The 20,127-nt window shown below is 37.8% G+C and overlaps 1 protein-coding gene across 3 annotated transcripts in view; it reads left to right on the forward strand.

Annotated features, from left to right (window-relative positions):
* Nucleotides 1-20,127, forward strand: part of Itga4 (integrin subunit alpha 4) — a 72,443-nt gene that overhangs the window by 26,229 nt on the left and 26,087 nt on the right. For 2 of the 3 annotated variants that reach the window (XM_063259392.1, XM_063259393.1), the window contains 6 exons: nt 3,311-3,422; nt 6,682-6,776; nt 7,861-7,951; nt 8,560-8,605; nt 8,984-9,138; nt 11,635-11,789. In XM_063259392.1, coding sequence (XP_063115462.1) covers nt 3,311-3,422; nt 6,682-6,776; nt 7,861-7,951; nt 8,560-8,605; nt 8,984-9,138; nt 11,635-11,789 — 654 coding nt within the window. Of the gene's footprint in view, nt 1-1,407; nt 3,167-3,310; nt 3,423-6,681; nt 6,777-7,860; nt 7,952-8,559; nt 8,606-8,983; nt 9,139-11,634; nt 11,790-20,127 lie in introns of those variants that run through there. The other variant, XM_063259394.1, reaches the window with a different exon arrangement.

Consider the following 20,127-nt stretch of genomic DNA (forward strand, 5'->3'; position numbering starts at 1 on the left):
AAGAAAATGGAGCATCATGATGAACTGGCAGCTATTTCATTTGGGTATTCCAGAAATACTTGTGTTCTGTATTCACAGCTTGTGTGTATTCAGTCAAGTAATTAAAATTTATTTTAGTTTTATTTTGACATAATTCTAATTTGTAAGAATGACAGCTACCCTTCAAAATGAGGATTTTTTAAAAAAAGTTTCTAAAGTTGAAGTCCTTACATAATTTAATAAATTATAAAATGTTACTAGAAGATCAAGAATTAAATATTTTGATTAGAGATGTTTAGATAAAATGTTAATGAATAATATATGCATGTTACATTTTTAAAATGTATTTTAAAAATGAATTTGACAGTTTATTTCAAAATGAATATCCTAGTTTATTTAAATAGGTAGTTACTGACAGTGGTTCAGTTTTAAATCATGAGCCATGTTTTAGAGTAGAAACTGAAGTCTCAATTTAATTTAAAGAATTGTGCTGGTTTTATCTTGACAACTTCCCATTTTGACATTAAATCAAGATAAAGAAATCATAGGGTCTTAAAGGGATGCCCTCGCCCTGTTCTCTTGATTTGAAAATAAAAGCAGGCTTGAGAGAAAACTGGTTCATTTCTTATGGCGCAGTGTCTCTTAATTAGGATTCAACAAAGTAAAATCTGCCTTAAGAAAGTGCTTGTAATCTTATTTAATCAGTGGTTTCAGAACACTTAATAAGTTTAAGCATCAGACTCAACTGTACAATTTAAGGGAGAACACTCTAGTCTTAGAAAGCGAGGAATTCTCAGAGTTCTAAATATAGAGTAGGGAATTCAGGGAAGCATTGGGATTTCCTAGGCTGCAATTAAACCTAATTTTAAGAGTAAAAGAACATCATCCACACAGTGGTCCTTTGAATCGCATTAGTAGAAGTACTCGACAATAATTTTCCTTGCGTAGACTTTCTACATTTCCATATCGATAGTTTTATAGTTGTTGCATCCTGGTGCTGCAGATTTCTCTTTATGTTTGCAACTGAACTTTTTCGACAAACAGCAGCATGCATGTCTAAAATAAAGCAGCATAACATTTTTTTTCCTGTTGCAATCTTAAACTTTCCCAGTATGAAAAATAAAGGCAGAGCTCCTTGGTTTAAAGAGCAAGGGAGGACACTGCCCAGTAACTACCCCTGTTCGTCCCTCACTTTTTCCAGGAGGTACCACTGTTGAACACTGCAGTCAATTTAGTCACTGGTTTCAGCTTTCAAGTCCTGGGATTAGTGATCTTGGTTCCCATTTCCCCTTCTGTTTGTTAGCTGGAGGCACCAACCACTAAGTGGCATAATAGATTTATCTACCTGGTTTGCTATCATCTGTCCTACTGGAGTGTAGACTCCACATGGAAAGGTGTCATCTGTCTTGTTTATTGCTGTTTCCTTAGAGCTGGGAAGATTCTTGGACAAGTAGACGCTCCAAAATTATTTTTGAATGAACTTAAGCAAGCATGATACTTGAGTGACTCTGGCTTGCACCTAATTCTACTAAAATAGCTCTCAGGGGCCCCCAGAGAATGCTTGATGACTGCTCCCTGGGCCTGGAGGATACTTGAAGAGTGATCACCGTTGCTCCTCACTCTCCTCCGGGGAGTCCTGTGCCAGCACCTGTCTGCCGCCCTGAACCCTTCTCACTTTACCTTGGTATTTCCCCGGGAGCGGGCTGTCCTCTCTCCTGCTCCTGGGGTTCAGTCCCCTGCTGCTTGAATGTCAGTGACTGCAGCTCTGAGGTGATTCCATCATCTTCATTAGTTTAGAATAAAGTGAATGACAGTGTATGGGGTGGATCAAGGACTATGAAAGGAGTGGGGATAGTTTCATCTTGACCTCCCAGCACCTCAAGGTGTGGTGAAAACACCAAGCCTGGGACTGAGCACTGGAATGCAATGTGGCAAATGATGCTTGCAGAGTACGTGAAAAGTGGAAGCAGTGATTTGTTTTGGTTTCCCAGAGGAAGTAGTATTTGAGCAAGATGCAAAGAGGAATTTTTCAGTTAGAAATAGAGGTGATGGACACTTCACTCAGGGAAAACTGTGTGTGTTTAGAAAATGGCAAACAGGTTTTTATAATTCTGTGTGATTTTTTTTTTCTGGTGGAGGACTTGAGATGACCAGAGTTTGTGAAGGGGGCCGATAGCTGTTATGACAACAGCTCATTATTGCAACATTATTAAACATAGTGACTTCCAAATACTGAGATACTAGGGGACCAATCCAGTTCCATTGCTGCTGGAATAAGGTTTGAAAGGCCATCTTGTCACGTTGCTCCTCCACTAGGAAACCTCTAATAGCTCCTTGCTGATCATAGCATTAAGTTTCCCAGTGGTGGCACATGCCTGGAATCCCAGCACTCAGGAGGATGAGCGAGAGGACCATGAAGCTGGCGTGGGCTGCCCAGCGTGCTCAAGGCTGACCTGGGCTACGTGGTGAAATTCCATCTCAGAACACCAAGACATGGACAAATTCTCTGCCCTCATCAACTCACAGTCCATTAAATTACAATTTGGCTTTTTGTCTCATTCCTTTATATGTACTATTCCTTTGGAATTGTTTCTGTATATCAGAATTGTATCTTTCTTGGGGCCAGGCATGGTGGTGCACTCCTATAATCCCAGAATTCAGGAGGCTAAAGTAAGAAGATCCTTGCAAGATCGAAGCCAGCCCGGGCTACAAAGTGAGCCCAAGGCCAGCCTGAACTGCATAGCGAGACCCTGCCTCAAAAAGACAAAATAAAATAAAATAACCAAACAGAATTACACCTTTCAATAGCCACCTTGTGTGCTACGTTCTTTATGAAATCTCTTCTAGATTATCTTTCCTGTTATTATCGAAGCTCTTTGCTGGTCTGCATTACGGACTTCCGCCTTGTTTCATATAATTGCAGAGCAGTTTTACGTGTGAGTCACTGGCATGGCTGCAGGAGTGTTTGATGCACACACTGCCAGTCCCCTTTTCCGCTTCACTTTACATAGTGCACTGTCTTTAGTAAGAGCTCAATAAAGATTTGTTAAATTGAATTATCAAAATGACTTATTGGATTTTCAAAGCCAGGGATCATGACTTTGACATTTCTTATGTTCTGCGTGCTCTAATCATACTATAATGTGTGTTGACATACTCAATAAATATTTATCGAATTGAACTGAGACATGTGTACTAAAGCTCAGTCTGTAGTTTGTCCAACTTGTTTGGTGCATTAGGAAAAAAATCCATATCCAATTACAGCAGTAAATCATGTGTAAAGTTGTCAGGGAGTGTAATAATGACACCTTTCCTCTCCCTGTCTTCCTAGGGAGCAGTAATGAATGAAATGGAAACGCCACTCATTGGCAGTGACAAATACGCTGCAAGGTTTGGGGAAGCTATCGTTAATCTTGGTGACATTGACAGTGATGGCTTTGAAGGTAATTAAAAGTATCTAATTTGATACTTGATTTCCGCTTTTAAAATGGTTCATGGAGGAGAATATAATTGGGATTTTGTATTTGCCTTTCTACTAAAAATGGAGCCAGGATGATCCCTGTGTTTTTTCTTTCTAGTATTCATCTGACTGTCTCATTGTGAGCATTGATTTTTACTGTTGTTCAGTAAGAGATGATATTCAATACACCTTGTTTCATTGATTTGAAAGCATCACTAATTATAAGTAAAATTGTTATATTAGGTGCCTTTAAAAATGGCTGTTACACTATGTTAGCGCACCCCCTTGCACACTCATTTAACTTTTCTTTTTCCATGAACCCCAGTCTCATTTCCTGACTTCTAGATTACGTGTGAATTTCTAAAGCAGAACCATATAGCTTTAAGGTTCTCTAACTGTGAAGTGCCATGTTTTATGTGCTCTTGACATGAATATTGACAGATCATCACATCATACAGTGAATGCTGCTTTGACACATACCTGGATCAGGTGCTAAGATGGAAAACACTGGGGCTGACCCACGTTCTGGATGACTTTGTATCATGGAGATGGAATACACAGGCTCTAGAGCCTGACCGCAGTGTTTAAAACACTTCTGCCCCACATCCTGGCCTTGACTTGCCGCCTCAGTTTTCTAATCTGTAAAGTGGGGGTTAAAATACTGATTAGTGGTACTTTGTACTCATTGTTAATTAGTTCCCTTTTGACAAGCATCCAAAATGAGGAAGACTTTAAGCACATTATTCTGGCTGGAAAAGGTAACAAGTTAAGTCATGAAGCAATCAACACTGACAGCTTTTATCTTGTGAACTTTTAGTACTGTATGACAAGAACTGGGACAAGATTCTCTCAGCAAAATGCATTGGGTACCAAGTTCAAATGACTTTCAAATCAGTTCCAAGTTCTGACTGTATTTGAAGCAGTTGTGAGAGTTATACACATAAATATGTGCAAAGCTCCTCGCCTAGGCTGCATTGTCTACATGAAATAGGTGGTGATTATGCTTATATTAGTAATCACTGTGATTTGTACCAACATAATAAAATAAATAAGATGCTTAGAGGCAAAATAACAATGATTTTCAAACATCTCATCTTCTGTATCTGTGTCCCAAATTGAGAAATTGAGTTGCAGGGGAATGGAAAAGTATCTTATTGTATTTATATATGCCAAATGTACTAATTTCTATAACGACAGCTACTACATTATACAGGTGTAATTCTAGGAAGTAAGGGGTGTGGGTCTATATTAGTCAAAGGTGGAATATGCCCAAATGCCTTCTGCATGGAAGGAAATTTGGTTCTTTTTTTTTTTTAAATTGTAACTGAAAAGGCTCAACTTATTTTTTGTCTTATTTTATCTGTCTTTTCCTGTCCCCACTTACTCTGCCCATTTGCAGTAGAAATTGGTATCTGGTCCCTTGTACTGAGCTACATCTGCAGACTTTTTTTTTTTTTTTCCCAAGACACGGTCCCAAAAGGCACTAAACTGCCTAGTCTAGGCTTAAATTTTCTGTCTGCTTTGCTTCAGCCTCCCAAAGTGTTGAAATTAAAGGCAAGGGTTTCTCCGCTCGACTGGGCCATCTGTATCATGTCAAGATACTTTAATTTAGACCACTGGTGCGATAGCCAATACTATAAGGATTTCGTGTCACCCAGGGTTGCTATTTTTAAATGTATTGTAGTCAGGAATCAAACTATAGAGTTGTAGTCATTCGGGATTAGAACGTGGTAGAAGTGTGAGCTCTGCACTAGTAAGATTGCTGAGTGGTTTCTCTTCAGTGGTCATAAGATGTCTCGCCAGCACCATGACCCATTGTCGTCCTCCTCTTCCCTTTTTCCTGTCCCCCTCCTGTGTTCCTGTAATCACCTGCACTAATCTGGCTGCGGCTCATCCATGGCAGTAGCCGTGATTAATGCTTTCTCCCTGACTCCCCAGCCTTCACAGAGCCTCTTGAATAAACTGCAGGTTCCCTTTCTTTCCTTGGCTATGACACTCTACTCTCACCTCATGTCCACTTCTTTGAGAAGCCTTTCCTAATGTTCCTGACTTCCTTTGGGGATGCTGCGTTGTTCTCTCCTTGCGCCTCTTCCCTGAGAGACTGAGTTCCTTTTTCTAGGACTGCCCTGAATTACCTGGACCATTGTTGGTGCTCAGTAGTTACCCATGAGTGAACAAATTAATAAATATAATGTGTATACAAAAATTCGCCTATGAGATTTTATATGAAATTTTAAAATGGTTTACACAAGTCAAAAGAGGCTTAAGCCTAGTGTATCTAAACAAAGTAAATCTTGGCAGCTGGTATTTCTTTTTGGATTAAAATAGAAACACTTGCATTTAAAATTTTTATGGCATTAATATAGTTACATATGAACTATGTTATTTCCATTGCCCTAGCAGTTAAACATTGCCATTACAGTTGTTTAGAGGGTTTTAGATTTGACAGATGATAAGTAATATCATGAAAACAAACTATGTGTGCTCAAAATAATTAAAAACATTACATAGAAATTAATATGCTCAGGTAGACACTATACATGATAAAATAATGAAATTATTTGACAGGGTAGAATATTTTTCTCCCTAATTCTGTGTATTTATAGCACTTAAGCAACCATTTTTGCTTAGTCTTGGGTTTTCTTATATGAATTGATCTACTTTTTTCTCTTGTGTTATCTGATAGGAATTTCAATAAACTCATAAAGGTGCTGCATTGCTGTTTTATAGCACAGATCCATTTTCTAATAGCCTGTGTTTTTATATACTGAAATCCCTAATGTATGCCTTAATCATTGTCATTGGAGAATAAATTAATTTATACATAACTTTGCAAATTCAAGATTTGAGCAGCTATACTACTCATAGATAATAACTTGCAAGCCCAACACTATTCCAAACCCTTTATATAAATTTTGTTCTTTTTCCTGAGCGAGGACTTTACTATGACCCCATTGTATAGGTGAGGCTAAGAAATGGGCCCTTCGCACACAGCTGGGCACAGTGCAGAGCTGGGGGTAGACTCCAGGAACTGGCTGGTGGTCCTTTAACCTCCCGCTACGCACAGACTATTCTGCAATCTTGTATCTTGAAGATGGTAGTACTTTTTTTGTCTTTCTGAGAAGAGTGTATCTCTTTATAAGGGAACTTTCTTATGTGAATTAAGGATCATGAAGGTTAGGTTTCAAAGTTCATTCCTTATATCAAGAATTTATTTTTTCACTCTCTGAATCCTCAAATAGATGTTGCTATTGGAGCTCCCCAAGAAGATGACTTGCGAGGCGCCATTTACATTTACAATGGCCGAGTAGATGGCATCTCATCAAGCTTCTCCCAGGTAGGATGTCCCAGCACGCACTGGCCAAAAGAAGCCCTGGTGTTTAGGCACCCTCGTGTTTCCCGTGTTTATGTGCATTACTGTTCTTTCAAACACGTAACATTTATTTCACCATGTTTTTATGAGACTGGCAAATGGTCTTACTTTAAGGGATTGATAACTTGAAAACATTTTTCATAAGAGTTTTGCATCCATCTTATCTCAATTTTAGCCTATTAAAGATTTTTCTCTATTTCATCAGATTTGTGCTCTCGACCCAGTTTCTATACTGTTTCAAATAGGCCCTTGTGGATTGGATTATTTGTGTCTTGCTTTTGGCTTCAGCGTTGTATTTTATAAAGACTGTGCGGGGCGATCAAAAACATGCACATGATGCCGTGTTTCTTCCAGTGTGGAGACGTAAGAGGATAGCATTTTATTAAAGGTTCCTGATGAAATGTTGCCTTCACTTTTATAGCTCGAAAAATCAAAGCATTTCCATGCACAGAAAAGGCTACATTCACATGCAGAGAAGATTTTTTCCAAAGAGATTTTTTAATAGAAACATTACTATGGTTATTTTCGATTAGACAAAAATGGACAAGTTATTCTATATTTTTAACAGGAAAATTGTGTACTTATCTGGTTAAAAAATACTAATTTTTTTTCTTCATATGGATGACATAAGTGGGCCGTCCAAATCAGTATCTGAGCATGAAATTAGGCATGAGACAGGAGGCGGAGAGCTGACACAGGCTGTTCTGTCACGCAGGGGACAAGCCAGGCTCAGTAGACAGCTTCCAGGAATCTGAGTAGTAGGCTCCTCTGAGTGATTATAGTTATTTTTGCTGGTTAAAGAGCTAAGTACAGATTCTGAAAGAACTCCTTGGGAAAATCTGTACTACATAATCTTCTCTTTGTTCACAAGGAAAAAAAAATTTAAGTCACAAAATAAATGTAACTGCCCATTTCAAGCAGGAAATAATTTTTTTCAGTAAATATGCCAGGGCAGGGCAGGGGAAGGGCCATTGTATTCAAAACCATTGCTTCTCTGGGATATTGGATGCTCACAAATTGCTTCCCGCTCAATTTACCTATTTTTCAGAGAATTGGAGGACTTCAGATCAGTGAATCATTAAGTATGTTTGGACAATCTATATCAGGACAAATTGATGCAGATAATAATGGATATATAGGTAAGTATAAAACTTACCACATTTCATAAGTTGGAATAAACTCTGTTGTGAATGCTTTTTTATAGTGAACACATAAAATTGGTATGGATGACCTCAATTTACTGGTGACTTTTTTCCCTTGCATTTTAAAAGCTTTCTTGAATTTAATGACAGGTCAGAAATGATTGAGTAATTCCTCAGCTTGACATTGTTACTTAATCTTAGGTTCCCTGCTCTTGAAAAAACTGAAAACATCCATGAAAATCAATCAGACATATCATCATGAAAAGAAAGAAGAAAATGTTTAGTTTCAAAGGAATTCCTGGGTTAATATTTCCAGCTCATAAAACAAAATTTTTTTAAGCAGGCCTATTATTAATGCGTACGTTTGTATGATGAAGTTTATTTATGCAAAATTATGAAGGGGATGAGTGCTCTTGTCAATGAATAGATTCAGACAAATGTGGACTGGATCTTCAGATGCTAGCATGTCTTTTCTAATAAATTTTCAGTAAATACCATTTTGATATAATATACCATTTTGATACGCAGTTTTAGCATTTATGCCTGGAAAGTTGTTCTCTTTGACTAATGATCACCATTAATCTGAGTTGTTTTGTACCATCCAGATATAGCAGTCGGTGCTTTTCGATCTGACTCTGCTGTGTTGCTCAGGTAAGCCTGATACATTTCACTGATTCATGACAAACAGACTTAAGTGTAAATGATGGAGGAGGCCATTTCTAAAAGCAGCAGTGGTAGTGTCCTCTTGATACTCTTTTTGAGGATTATCTTTCTGAATCTTCACTATTGAACTTTAGGTTGTTTTTAGCATCTTGTATAGATATAATTAAATCATCAGATAGTCAATGTTTTCAGACATTTAGATGAAAGTGTCTCTTAATCTGTGCATGGAAATGTAATCGAGTATGTATGAATATATTACTAATAAGGCAAATTAATGATACTACTTGGTCCATGGAACAAATGCAATTATCTTCTTGAGGAGAAATAATACTGCAATTATTAAGGCTAATTTTATTTCCTTCTCAGGACAAGACCAGTAGTAATTGTTGAAGCATCTTTAAGCAACCCTGAGTCAGTAAACAGAACAAAATTTGACTGTGTGGAGAATGGATTGCCCTCTGTGTGCATGGATCTAACACTTTGTTTCTCATATAAAGGCAAAGAGGTCCCGGGTTATATTGGTAAGTGTGCCCTGTGCAGTTAATGCCTGGCCAAGGGTGTGATTCACTCAGTCACCTCATGGTCATCTTTAGGGGTGTTACTGTTTGCCATCATGGAAGTCTCCTTAGAGCAGAAGAGAACCACACTTACAAACATCTTTCTGTCAAGTTTCTGGGTTTTCAAGTTGTTCTAACCAGTGGGTGGGGCTCACTGGGAGGCTGTAGTTGCTTAGGGGTTATAGCAGGAAGCACAACAAGACTATCACTTGCCCTCTTAAATCTGTGAAAACCTTAGAAAGAGTGATGCTATAGGTCCTCTTCTTTACCAAGCTGTTCATTTTTACAATTTTAGGATTCATGTTTTTTCAGTCCTGAGGCTCAAATTCAGGGCCTCATTGGTGCTAGGCTAGTGTTTTATCATCGAGCTATGTCTCTAGCATTACTGAGCTTTTTGCTACCTGGGGCTGATATAAGCTGGAAGACATGAGAAGGGCAAGATTTTTCAACTCTATTCTATCCTTTTACCCTATTTGACCATTAAAGAAGACTAGACTGTAGACCTCAATTTCAATTTTTAATATATATATATTTTTATACATAATTTTGTATATATTTATAAAAATTATATATAATCCCTTAAGATATGTCATATACATATATATAAATGGATCTAGGAACTTACTGCCAGCAAGAGCTCATGAGAATCATGCCCATTTCTCTGCAAATAGGCAGGCAGCTCTTAGTCTGGAGAAGGCAGCATAGTACGGCCAGTCCAAAATTCTAGTTAATACCAAATTATAGTTCTGGGAGTTTTTAAAATATTACCTTTTTTGCCAGCAGATTATTGTTCCTAACACTGTTATATTTAAGGTAGCATTAGAATAACTACTAATGAAACCAGCCCATGGTTGGAGACCGCATACCTGGCTTCATTATTAGGATATTAATAATTCATGAAATTCTTGACCCCCACAAGACCTACGTTGATTGTACTCATGACCTTGCAGGCTGATATCATCTAACATCATGAAGGGTGGCAAATATTTATTGAACCAAATAGTGGATATGTAATAGATGTCTCCATCTGAATTAGCTCCTAATGCTATGTACAGAGTAAGCCTAGTATCTCTACTTTATAGAACTAATTCTTAAAAGTGATCTGTAAAATCCCTATCAGAACTGCGGTCATAAAAGGTGGGCCGAGCCATTCTCTGGCTACTGGCTGGAGAACAGGCCCCCTGGGGACCATGACCCAAGAGTGATTCCAAATTAACACTGACAAACTGATGGATTATCTGAAAGATGCACACTGGATGAGAGAGATGTTTTCTTCATGTACAATCAGTGTTCCTCAAAACTGCCAATTCCATTGTACCAGGTATTTTTTTAAAATGGTTGAAAAGAAATGTGAAACTCATAAATAATCACCACCATTGATTTAGAACCATGCTTTGCAATTATTATAAAATGACTCCTTGGGGAAAATATTTCTCATGGTAAGCATATTTACTAAAGTCACAATATTTTGCTTCTTACCAGGAGTCAGTTTTTATTCATCCTCTTTTCATTTACTCTTTGAACTGAGTTAGGAAGATGAATTGGTACTGGCCATTGCAATTACAGTCTTTGTTTCTGTCTGTCTCTGCACTTCTGTCTGTCTACATCTGTGTCTCTGTCTCTCTCTCTCTCTCGTACCAAATGTTGGTTACAATTTCAGAGCCAACTGACTTTACTATTTCCTAAATGAAAGAATGATTGAAAGATTTATTGAAATTTGTAAGAGTAATACAGGTTTAATGGTTATGTTTCCTTGAAATAGGCAAAATCTTTTCAGAAGAATGTTATTCCTAAAGCATATTCCAGGAATTATATAAGATTTTTAAAATATCATTTATGAATTATAGCTTCTATATAAGGAGTATCAGTCAGCAGATTATTAGATTTAGTAAAATATATATGGATTTATTTAGTAAAGTAGATTCAGTAAACTATATAGATGTGATTTATGAACCATATGTTCACTTTATATATAAAATATTAAAAGAGAAATAGCAATCCTTCGGAAACAAACAGGTAAATGAACCTAACCATATATGAAATTTGTCATGTAACACAAAATAGACTTATTCCAAGTGAGATTTGAACACAAAACTCTACCTGTATATTTCCTTACTCAGACAAAAATTCCAAAGTAATCTGAACCCTTATTTAAAGCTTTCATTGATAATACAAATTTTGATATTGCAGGTTTTAAAGCTTTTATACATAGAATTAATGATAGTTAATGCTGTGAATATTGTTAATAATAGAAACCTAGGAATTTCATAAATCCTTTTTAAAAATAATTTTTAAAATTTATATTTTGAGCTCTTCTCAAATTTTTTTAATTTAATTTTTCCAAAACTTAGCAGCAAGCAGGCATTAGGTTTTTATAGTGTTTTACATAATTATTATCAACTCAATAAATGCATTTGGAGGGTGACTTACAATTAATTGCAATGTCTCCATACTTTGCAGTTTTGTTTTACAACATGAGTTTGGATGTGAACAGAAAGACAGAGTCTCCATCAAGGTTTTACTTTTCCTCTAATGGCACTTCTGATGTGATCACAGGCAGCATCCAAGTATGGAACAGAAGAGTCAACTGTAGGACACATCAAGCGTTTATGAGGGTAACGTAGACTTGTGTTTATTAACAAATATGTAAACTTCAATATTCTCAATGGAGTAAAATTTTAATACATTTACCTCTGAACTGTGACCTCTCATTCCTGTTAAAATATTTCACAAACCACCTGAATGATTTGAAGTCTACTTTTAGCAATGTCCCTACGTCAGCTTTAGCACATTTGATTGTGTCGTTGCCTTGAAAGGTTTGCCTTTTCCTTTCAGTAATTGCTGTTTTCTTGTGTTTTCTGCTTGCTCAGAAATGAATGTGTTGAATAGCTTTGCTGAGCTTCATCTCTAGGCCATAGTATTTGGGTGCGGGGACTGGGCGGACAGGCAAGTTGGTTTCCTTTTCAAATGACTCCAACGAAGCAGAATCTAACACGACTGCTTTTGGATTATGTCTTTGCCTCCTTGCCAGCTTTGTCAGTGATGTTGGTGGGAACTCGCACAGTTGTACCATGGTAGGGATCATATCTGTGAGCCAAGATGACAGCTCTCGTGATGGTTCGGGCTATGTCCTGCCAAAGCACAGCTGATATCTTGTTTCCTTTATTAAACGACTCACAGTCAAACTGATGCTCCTAACATTGGTCAGATTCTAGCATCTGATGCAGTGCTAGATCCTGTTCATTAAGGAAGAGTGTACTTCATCAGAAAATCTATTGTTACAAAAGCAGAAACTATTCTCAGGAGCTCTCTCTGGGACTTCAAATCATAGCCGCAGCCTAGAACTTACTTTTTCCTTGCTTGCTCCAAGCAAATACAATAAGCATCAAGATTCTAAGACACTGATATTAGTGTACTCACCATTTATATGCTAGAAATTCAAAAGGTTCTTTTCTTCCAGTCCTCCACTGATGTGGTCTTACTTACATTAGCCTATTTTATGAGACAAGTGCTAGACCATTTAAAAGGCAGCAAAAGAACCAACATTAAATGTTCACAAAGAAACACACTGTGTTGAAATTGTAAAAGTGACAGCAAATTGATTTATTTATTTACTCATTTTTCTTGGCATTATTCCTAGGAATAAGGAATCATTTAATTTGCACTTCTTCAGTATTCTGAAGAATGTGGATGTATTAATCTGTAGCAGAAGCAGCAGTGCAGAGGTTTCTGTGTTCTGTTGCATGTATACTTGCAGTGCTGTCTTATTTTGATAGTAACAGGACACAGACTTTAGCTTTGGGCCGTGGGTGGTGCATGTTACACACTAGCACTTAGCACGTTATCTTTTCCCCTTCATAAACTGCTTTTCTTTGGGACACTTTTCAGACTCATGTAGAAAGGCAAAGGCCACTTCAGGTCTCTCATCTGCAGCAAACTCGAGGTTGGCGTAGGAAGCACAGAGCAGCTGCTCCAGCCTTGAGTTCTGTCCAGGAGCTCTCGCTGTTTCCTAGGCAGAGGTGGAACCATCACGGTGGCACTTTCCCCCTTCCACCAGTGCAGTAGCTTGACCCACTCTGCAACCTCCGCTGAAAGCAAGTTCCTGCATCCCATCAAGTGTTTCCTGCTCTTGTGTTAGTACATATATGCATTTCTCTTGCATGTCCCTTCAAGGAGAGGAAGTGACCCCTGTTAGTTATGCACCTGGCTCACAAACCCCAACTATCAGAAGCCTGTCGGCCTGCTGCCGGGGCTTGCTTGTATGATTGTCTTCAATGGTCATAATAGTTAAGCTTATCTTATCCGTTTTCAATTCTGTAGTCACTGAGTATCTGTATTGCATCAGAGTCTATTTGAGACACTGAAGTATTATCACCGAATGAGACATAAAAACAGCTACTTTCACAGAATTTATAATCTAGTGAGTCAGACAATAACATGATAGAAAAGTAAGCTTTGTAGTATTTTTGAAGATTGTGTGGGTGATGAAACCTAGAATAAGGAAAGCAGGGTACAGGAATGGGTGGAAAGGAGTGATGGGTGCAATCTGGCCAGGGTGGTGATTCCAGGCCTCCCAGAAAGTGACATCTGAGGAAGGACAGACGGAAGGGAGGGGCTGTTGTGGAAATATCTAGAGCTGAACTTCTCAATTCCAGTGTGCAACAGCGACACCTGTAGGGCTTCTTACAGTGTGATTCCACCCACCCTCTTGGGTACTGGGGATGGAACTCACAACTGCGCACTTGCAAGGCAGGCGCTTGCTGCTGAGCTAAATCTCCAGCCACAGTGTGATTGCTGAGTCTTGGATGTGGCTTAGTGGTAGAGCACTTGCTTCGTATGTGCAACGTCCTGAGTTTAATTGCCAGCACCACAAAGTCCAAATCAACTCCACCAACTGCTGGATGCTGTCTTTGCAGCTCTGCCAAAGCAGGTCTAGGCAGGGCCTGAGAATTTTCATTTCTCCTAACTCTCAGGTGATGCCTATGCTTCTGGCTTAGTCACCATGCTTCGAGAAGCTCCTTCTTAGGAGCAGAGCATTGCAGTAGGAAGAGCTAGGTGTAAGAACCTCAAAGCAAGAAAGTGACTGCTTATTTTTAGGAACACTGGTGAGAAAAATGATCCACGGGTAAGAGAATAGGCAGAACAGAATCAGATCATATAGGACCAGTGGCTTTTTCTCAGACAGAAAGGGGATTTGTCATTGAGATTAGAACCAAGAATTTATCCGATCTGACTTTAGTATGAAAAGCAACACTGGCTGCTGTGTTGAAGAGACACAGTAGCATACCTAGGTTTGACATGGGGAGAGCGGGGAAACCACACCAACCCAGGTGAGAAATGTGTCCAGCAAAGGTGGTGACAGTGGATAGGGTGTGAAGTACCTGAAGACAGATTTAATTGGATTTGGTGACAGATAAGATACCTGATATTGAGAAAGACAGGCTCCAAGCTGACTCCAAGAAATCTTTAGCCTGAGCAGCTACAAATGTAGTTTTTATCAATTGAGACAGCATCCAACTTTGGGCAGGAAAATTATAGAATTCAGTTGTAAATCTGCTAACTAGAGAGATCTGTCTTACCTTCAGATGAAATACACTCATTGGAGTTGAGGCAAGATGTAGAACTAGAAAAACAACTTTATCTCTGGCATATGGGGGTTTTAAAGCCATGTGAGGTCAGAAGGAGGTGAGCAGTTCTGTCTCTGGGGCCCTGCAGCACAGAGTTTACGAAGAGGACTGTGGAGATGAGAGGGATCAGCCAGGATGACAGCTACTGTGCTGCTCCACAGAAGTGGAGAGTGAAGCAGAGGAGGAAAAGGTGCTTTCAGGGCTGCAGCTTAGCTGAATAAGATGAGGACTCACTTTTGGACTCTCAGTGTGGATGCTGCTGGTGATAATGATACAAACATTTCAGATGAGTAGTGGGGAGGAAGAACAAAAGGATTTGGATGCGGCGAGTATAGGTTTTCCTTTAACAAAAATTTTCCACAAAGATAACTAAGAAGTGGCTTTGAGAGTCAGCTGTTAGAGCAACGGACTGAAGAGCTCCTGTCTTACCAGAAGGAGAAGTGTGAGCATGTTTCTAAGGCAGACATGCACGTCCTGCTGCAGTGAGAATTTTGTGATATGGACGAGAAGAGAAAATAGCTGCAAGGCGAGAGGGGTGGGATTACCTGGACCCGTGAGAGGAACGGTTATCTAGATCGCCAAGTGGGTAATCTGTGCACCTGCTTGCAGACGCACAGATGTGGTTGTGAGGACTGTGAGGGCTCCCTGCTGACTATTTGATTCTCAGTGGAGTAAGAAGCAAAATCATCTATATGTTTAGGGATGGAAGTATTTCAAATTTGGGAAGGAGAAAGTTATCCAGAACAAATGGAGAATTGAAGAGTATGTTATGGCTGTCAGACTATGGTCATAAAATGAGTGTGACAGTTCACCTTGCTCATCAGTTTGACTGGCTTGAGAGACAGTTCTGGGTCAATCTGGGTGAGCCATGAGTATGTGACATTGTCCCTGGCCTCTTCCCCTCTCCCGGTCTTTACAGCCATCTGGTTCCTGGCTGCCTTGAGCTGAGCAGCTTTCCCACTGGGTTTTCTATCAACCTATTTCTGCTTTGTAATCAGCTAGCCATGGACTGAACCTTCGAAACCAGAAGCCAGAATAAAACTTTTCTCTTTTAATTGCGAATATCAAGTATTTTGCCTTCGCAATGGAAAAGTGAGATTATTCCAGTCATATTGAATCTCACCATGGGTGTACATGAAGTTTCTATTAACCAGGGCTGTGGTTTTGCCAAGAGAGGCAAGTGAGGGACAAACAAGTTGAAAGGAGACCAAGAATTTTAAGAGGAAAAGAGGACATCAAAAGGTAAGAAACAGAGAAAAAGTTTTTATTGGTAGTCCTTCCCCAGTCGAGGCTTGAAGTATTAGTGGGGAGTGAGCTAGAAAGAACTCATCGATAACACAGTATATAAAGTCCTTGGAGACCTGAAGTCTTGAAGGTGAGATAAAGATTAAATTTTTAAAAATTTTGCCTATAATCCCTTGATTATTTCATATAAATGAAAACCTTTAAACCCTATTTATTTTTCTAAAACCCGTATTATTTGATGATGGAGAATACTTAAAAAAATAAAATTCATTACAGAAGGTGAGCTTTTATTAAATCCTCTTTTAATCATGTCATGATTAAAATCTCTACTTTCATATCAGAAATTTTAAAAACATGACATTTTAGCACTGTAATGAGCGTCTCAATCACTAGAATGTAAATTTTCTGGCATGTTGTTTTTCAGAAATTGTTTATCTGGCTGGCAGGTTCATTCTTTTCTCAAGTGTACACAGTCCATGCCTCATAATTAAAACAGTATCACATGGGATTATTTTACTTGATTGATCGAAATTTATCCCAAATAGAGACTTTTTGTTGTTCTTTTAGTTTTGTTTTTTCATTTAGTTAAACCATTGTAATTTGTTTATAGTTACACCATGCTTTAACTGTTGCTTTTAAAGCCACAAAATTATTGGATTTCACTGAAGAGTGTAAACTTCAGGTTTGAGAGTTTATTAAAAAAGGGTCTCTATGACATAAGACAAAGGGTTAACTTTTTATAGCACAAGTGTTTTATCTATTGCTATCCTATTAGACATTTTTCCTCTATGACAAGATATTTTCCTATCTACATAAGTTTATGAAAAGGAAATTTTTCTGTATTCAAATGTATTTGAATATTTCTTACTAGAGCTAAGAAATATTTCTTACTAGAGCTAAGAAATTCCCTAGCGCATAGAGTGATTTTGGGGCTGTTTTGATTTAGGGAAATCCAAGCAACAATTTGCAGCAGTTTTTATAAATGTGAGAGGAGCCCCGGTAGGACACATCCATTAACATTTCCATGGGTGATAGTTCCTGGTTGATCTTGATGGAATTGCAGCATCTAAATGTTCACTGACAGGAGGAGAAGAATGCTACATTCACAAAGCAACAAGATTACCCTGCAGAAGCATTTCCATTAAAGCTAGACATATCCAGCCTAGGAATGCCTATCCTCATAAAAATTCTGACATCCAGTGAGTTTCAGGGCATTGCCTTTGCACTAAAATCATGAAATCAACTTGCCTAACAGATTAGTTTGTTCTTTTCATTGATTTAGGGTTTGTGAACTACAGATACCTGATCATATAATAATATGATAATTTCAAGGAAATAAATGTATATTAGTGATTTTTTTGCTTATATTCTTGTCCCATTTACTTATATTGTCAAGCAATAGATGTGCATACTTTAATGAAATATCATTTGTTCCTAAGCATTTATGTTTTAATAAAATTATTTTTATTAGCGCATATTTGCAGTACATGTTTATATACCTTAATTGGAGTGGGTACAAGTACTCAACACATGTTAATTCCTCTTTTCAACCTCTTTTCCTCCCTTCCCTCCATCTCTTGATTCCCTTCTGATTTGAGAAAGATCTTTCTTCCTACTTCCTATTATCTTTTATTTTGTTCTTTATTTACAGTTTGAGTTTCCCAATAAGAGAAACCATGTGATTTTTAAGCTTGCGTGTCTGATTTGTTTCATTTAATGATACAATCTCACGGTACATCCACTTTCCTACAAATGACTCAGATGCATCTTTCCTTATAGCTAAGCAGTTATTTTTTAATCATAGCACACTCTGGACTGATTCCCAAATGAATGCATAACTCTTAAAAAAATAAGTGCAAGAAAATTGTATGAATACACTGATATGTTATTCTAGAACTGAATTTACTATAATACATGCTAATTCTTTTTTTTTTTTAATTGTAAGGTCTTTGGAGCAGGATATTATCTTTCACATATTTGTATTCTGGTCATCTTATTAGAGCTTGCACAATTCATTACAGAGAACAGAGATTCAATAAATATTTAACAGATTTGTGGATGCTGTATTCTTTGTACCAATTCTGCGTGGAGAATCAGAGCATCTTTCCTTGGTATAATGCTCAGGGCATCTATCTTGAAAGGACTATCTTTTCCCAGGAAATTACAGGGCCCAGGTGCTGGGTAGTTCTTTACACTTCAACTGAATTTACTAGATGAAGTGACTGCAGCTGCAGGTTATGGTGCTGGTTCAGTTCAGTGTGTGCCTTGGTTTCACCTTCCTCCCTTCTCAACCTACATGGGCACCAGCGGGGCATTTTAGGATAAGAAACGTGGTTAGATTTCTTGCTTACAATCCTAGTGTGTTAGAGCCTCCCTAGCCCATTTGAGATGTAGATAATGGGGCTCTCCTTCAGCATCCACATATTAGTACCCATTCCTTACACACCTGCATTGATATAGGGGCTGTAGATGGTAACATAGGTACTGACCTTCAGTTTTGGTTCTTAGACCTTTCTTGTACATAGCAGACCCATGAACAGGCATCTTCAAAAGTTCATGCCTTGACATCATTTTTCATTTACTGTTGGGTAAACATATTGGCACCACCCTTTAAATTCCTGCCGTACATAAAAGCAGTAAGAAAACCTGGGTCTGTAAGAGAGCGCTCAAGTTGGCCAAAAATACAGATTTTCATGAAAGTCAAGGAAGAAGGCAGACTTTGTATGATTTAAGGCATGAACTTATTTGTAAGCTTATGGGTGCTGTGTGCTAGGTAATTTTCCATAAAAATGTGGCATGGAATTTTCATTATTTTTAATATAATAGTGCATCACCATCCAAATTAAAAAAAAAACTTTAAGCAAATCTGTTTTCCCTCCCAAATACTTAATTTGTCACTTTAAGACATTTTTGATATTACAGTTTTTGTCTTTAGGTGGAGCTGTTAAAGTTAAGTAAGTGTGAATATCTGTCAAATGCAGTTCTTGCAAGAGTGCACGTACATTTTATATATTGCAAGAAAAGCATAATTAATAGCTAATTAGGATAATGAAAGTAATATACACCAGATGTAGAGAAGACCTTGTGGAAAATTAGTATGAATTAGATAACATGTGATTTGGTCAAAGCAGGCTTGTTGAGAAGAATTAAAACAGTGGCCATGTGGAGGGACAATCAGTGGCTGTCCAGCTCCTACACCTAGGGAATAATTTAATCAAGTTTGCTATTGTAATACTCAGGGCTTCAAGCTGTTTCATTTTCACAAGTCGATAACTTGGGATTTGGGCCTTGGTTTGTAGCATTCCTATATGGTCAAGGTTTCCTGTCGAAACGATCACTTATCGGGTAATTTAATAAAGGCATCTTTATGCAGAACAGAAAAGTAATCAGACTTTGAACACTCGAATTCAGTCTCTAAATATTTCCGATATCATTTAATTAAAAGAAGGCTAATACTTACTGCATCCTTCATTTTCTGTTTAATGTTCTTTGGTTGGCAGTAGTCCAGTTTAGCTATTCCTTCTGCAGGTTCACTGGCATTTCTGTTTTTAAGAAACAAGTTTAATATTTCTTTGGTTGTCGTGTGTGTATATATTATATGCACTACTTGTGAGTTTTTACTTAATACATATTATGTCACTTAATCATCACAACAGTGCCTAAGTATCATCACCATCATTCATGTTTTCAGATAACTAAGTAACTTGTCCAAGGTCAGATAAATGGTACATCCAAGATTCGAACATGAGTTTGCCCTCTCCATCTTACTTTTAACTTTATGTACATACACTGATAATATTGACAAAGCAACTTGGATCCTTTTTGCGTATAATTATATAAAAACAAGATAAGCAGAACCTCTGTGATATCAGTCATCTTTATTTCATTGGTTTTAATCAAAAGTTATCATAGATGTAAATAGCGATAATCTATGCAATAGCCATTATTTCCTATCAATGACAGATTATTGATGGACTTTGAAAATAAGTTGTTGTTGCTTTTAGACAGGGATATTTAAGTACATTCCGATCCATAAATGATTAAGATAAGCAGAAGCCTTAGTGACTGACATTTTTCAGTG

This window comes from Cavia porcellus, unplaced genomic scaffold (genome assembly GCF_034190915.1).
Source record: "Cavia porcellus strain 051 isolate PalLab524CR breed Dunkin Hartley unplaced genomic scaffold, mCavPor4.1 scaffold_12, whole genome shotgun sequence".
NCBI lineage: Eukaryota > Metazoa > Chordata > Mammalia > Rodentia > Caviidae > Cavia > Cavia porcellus.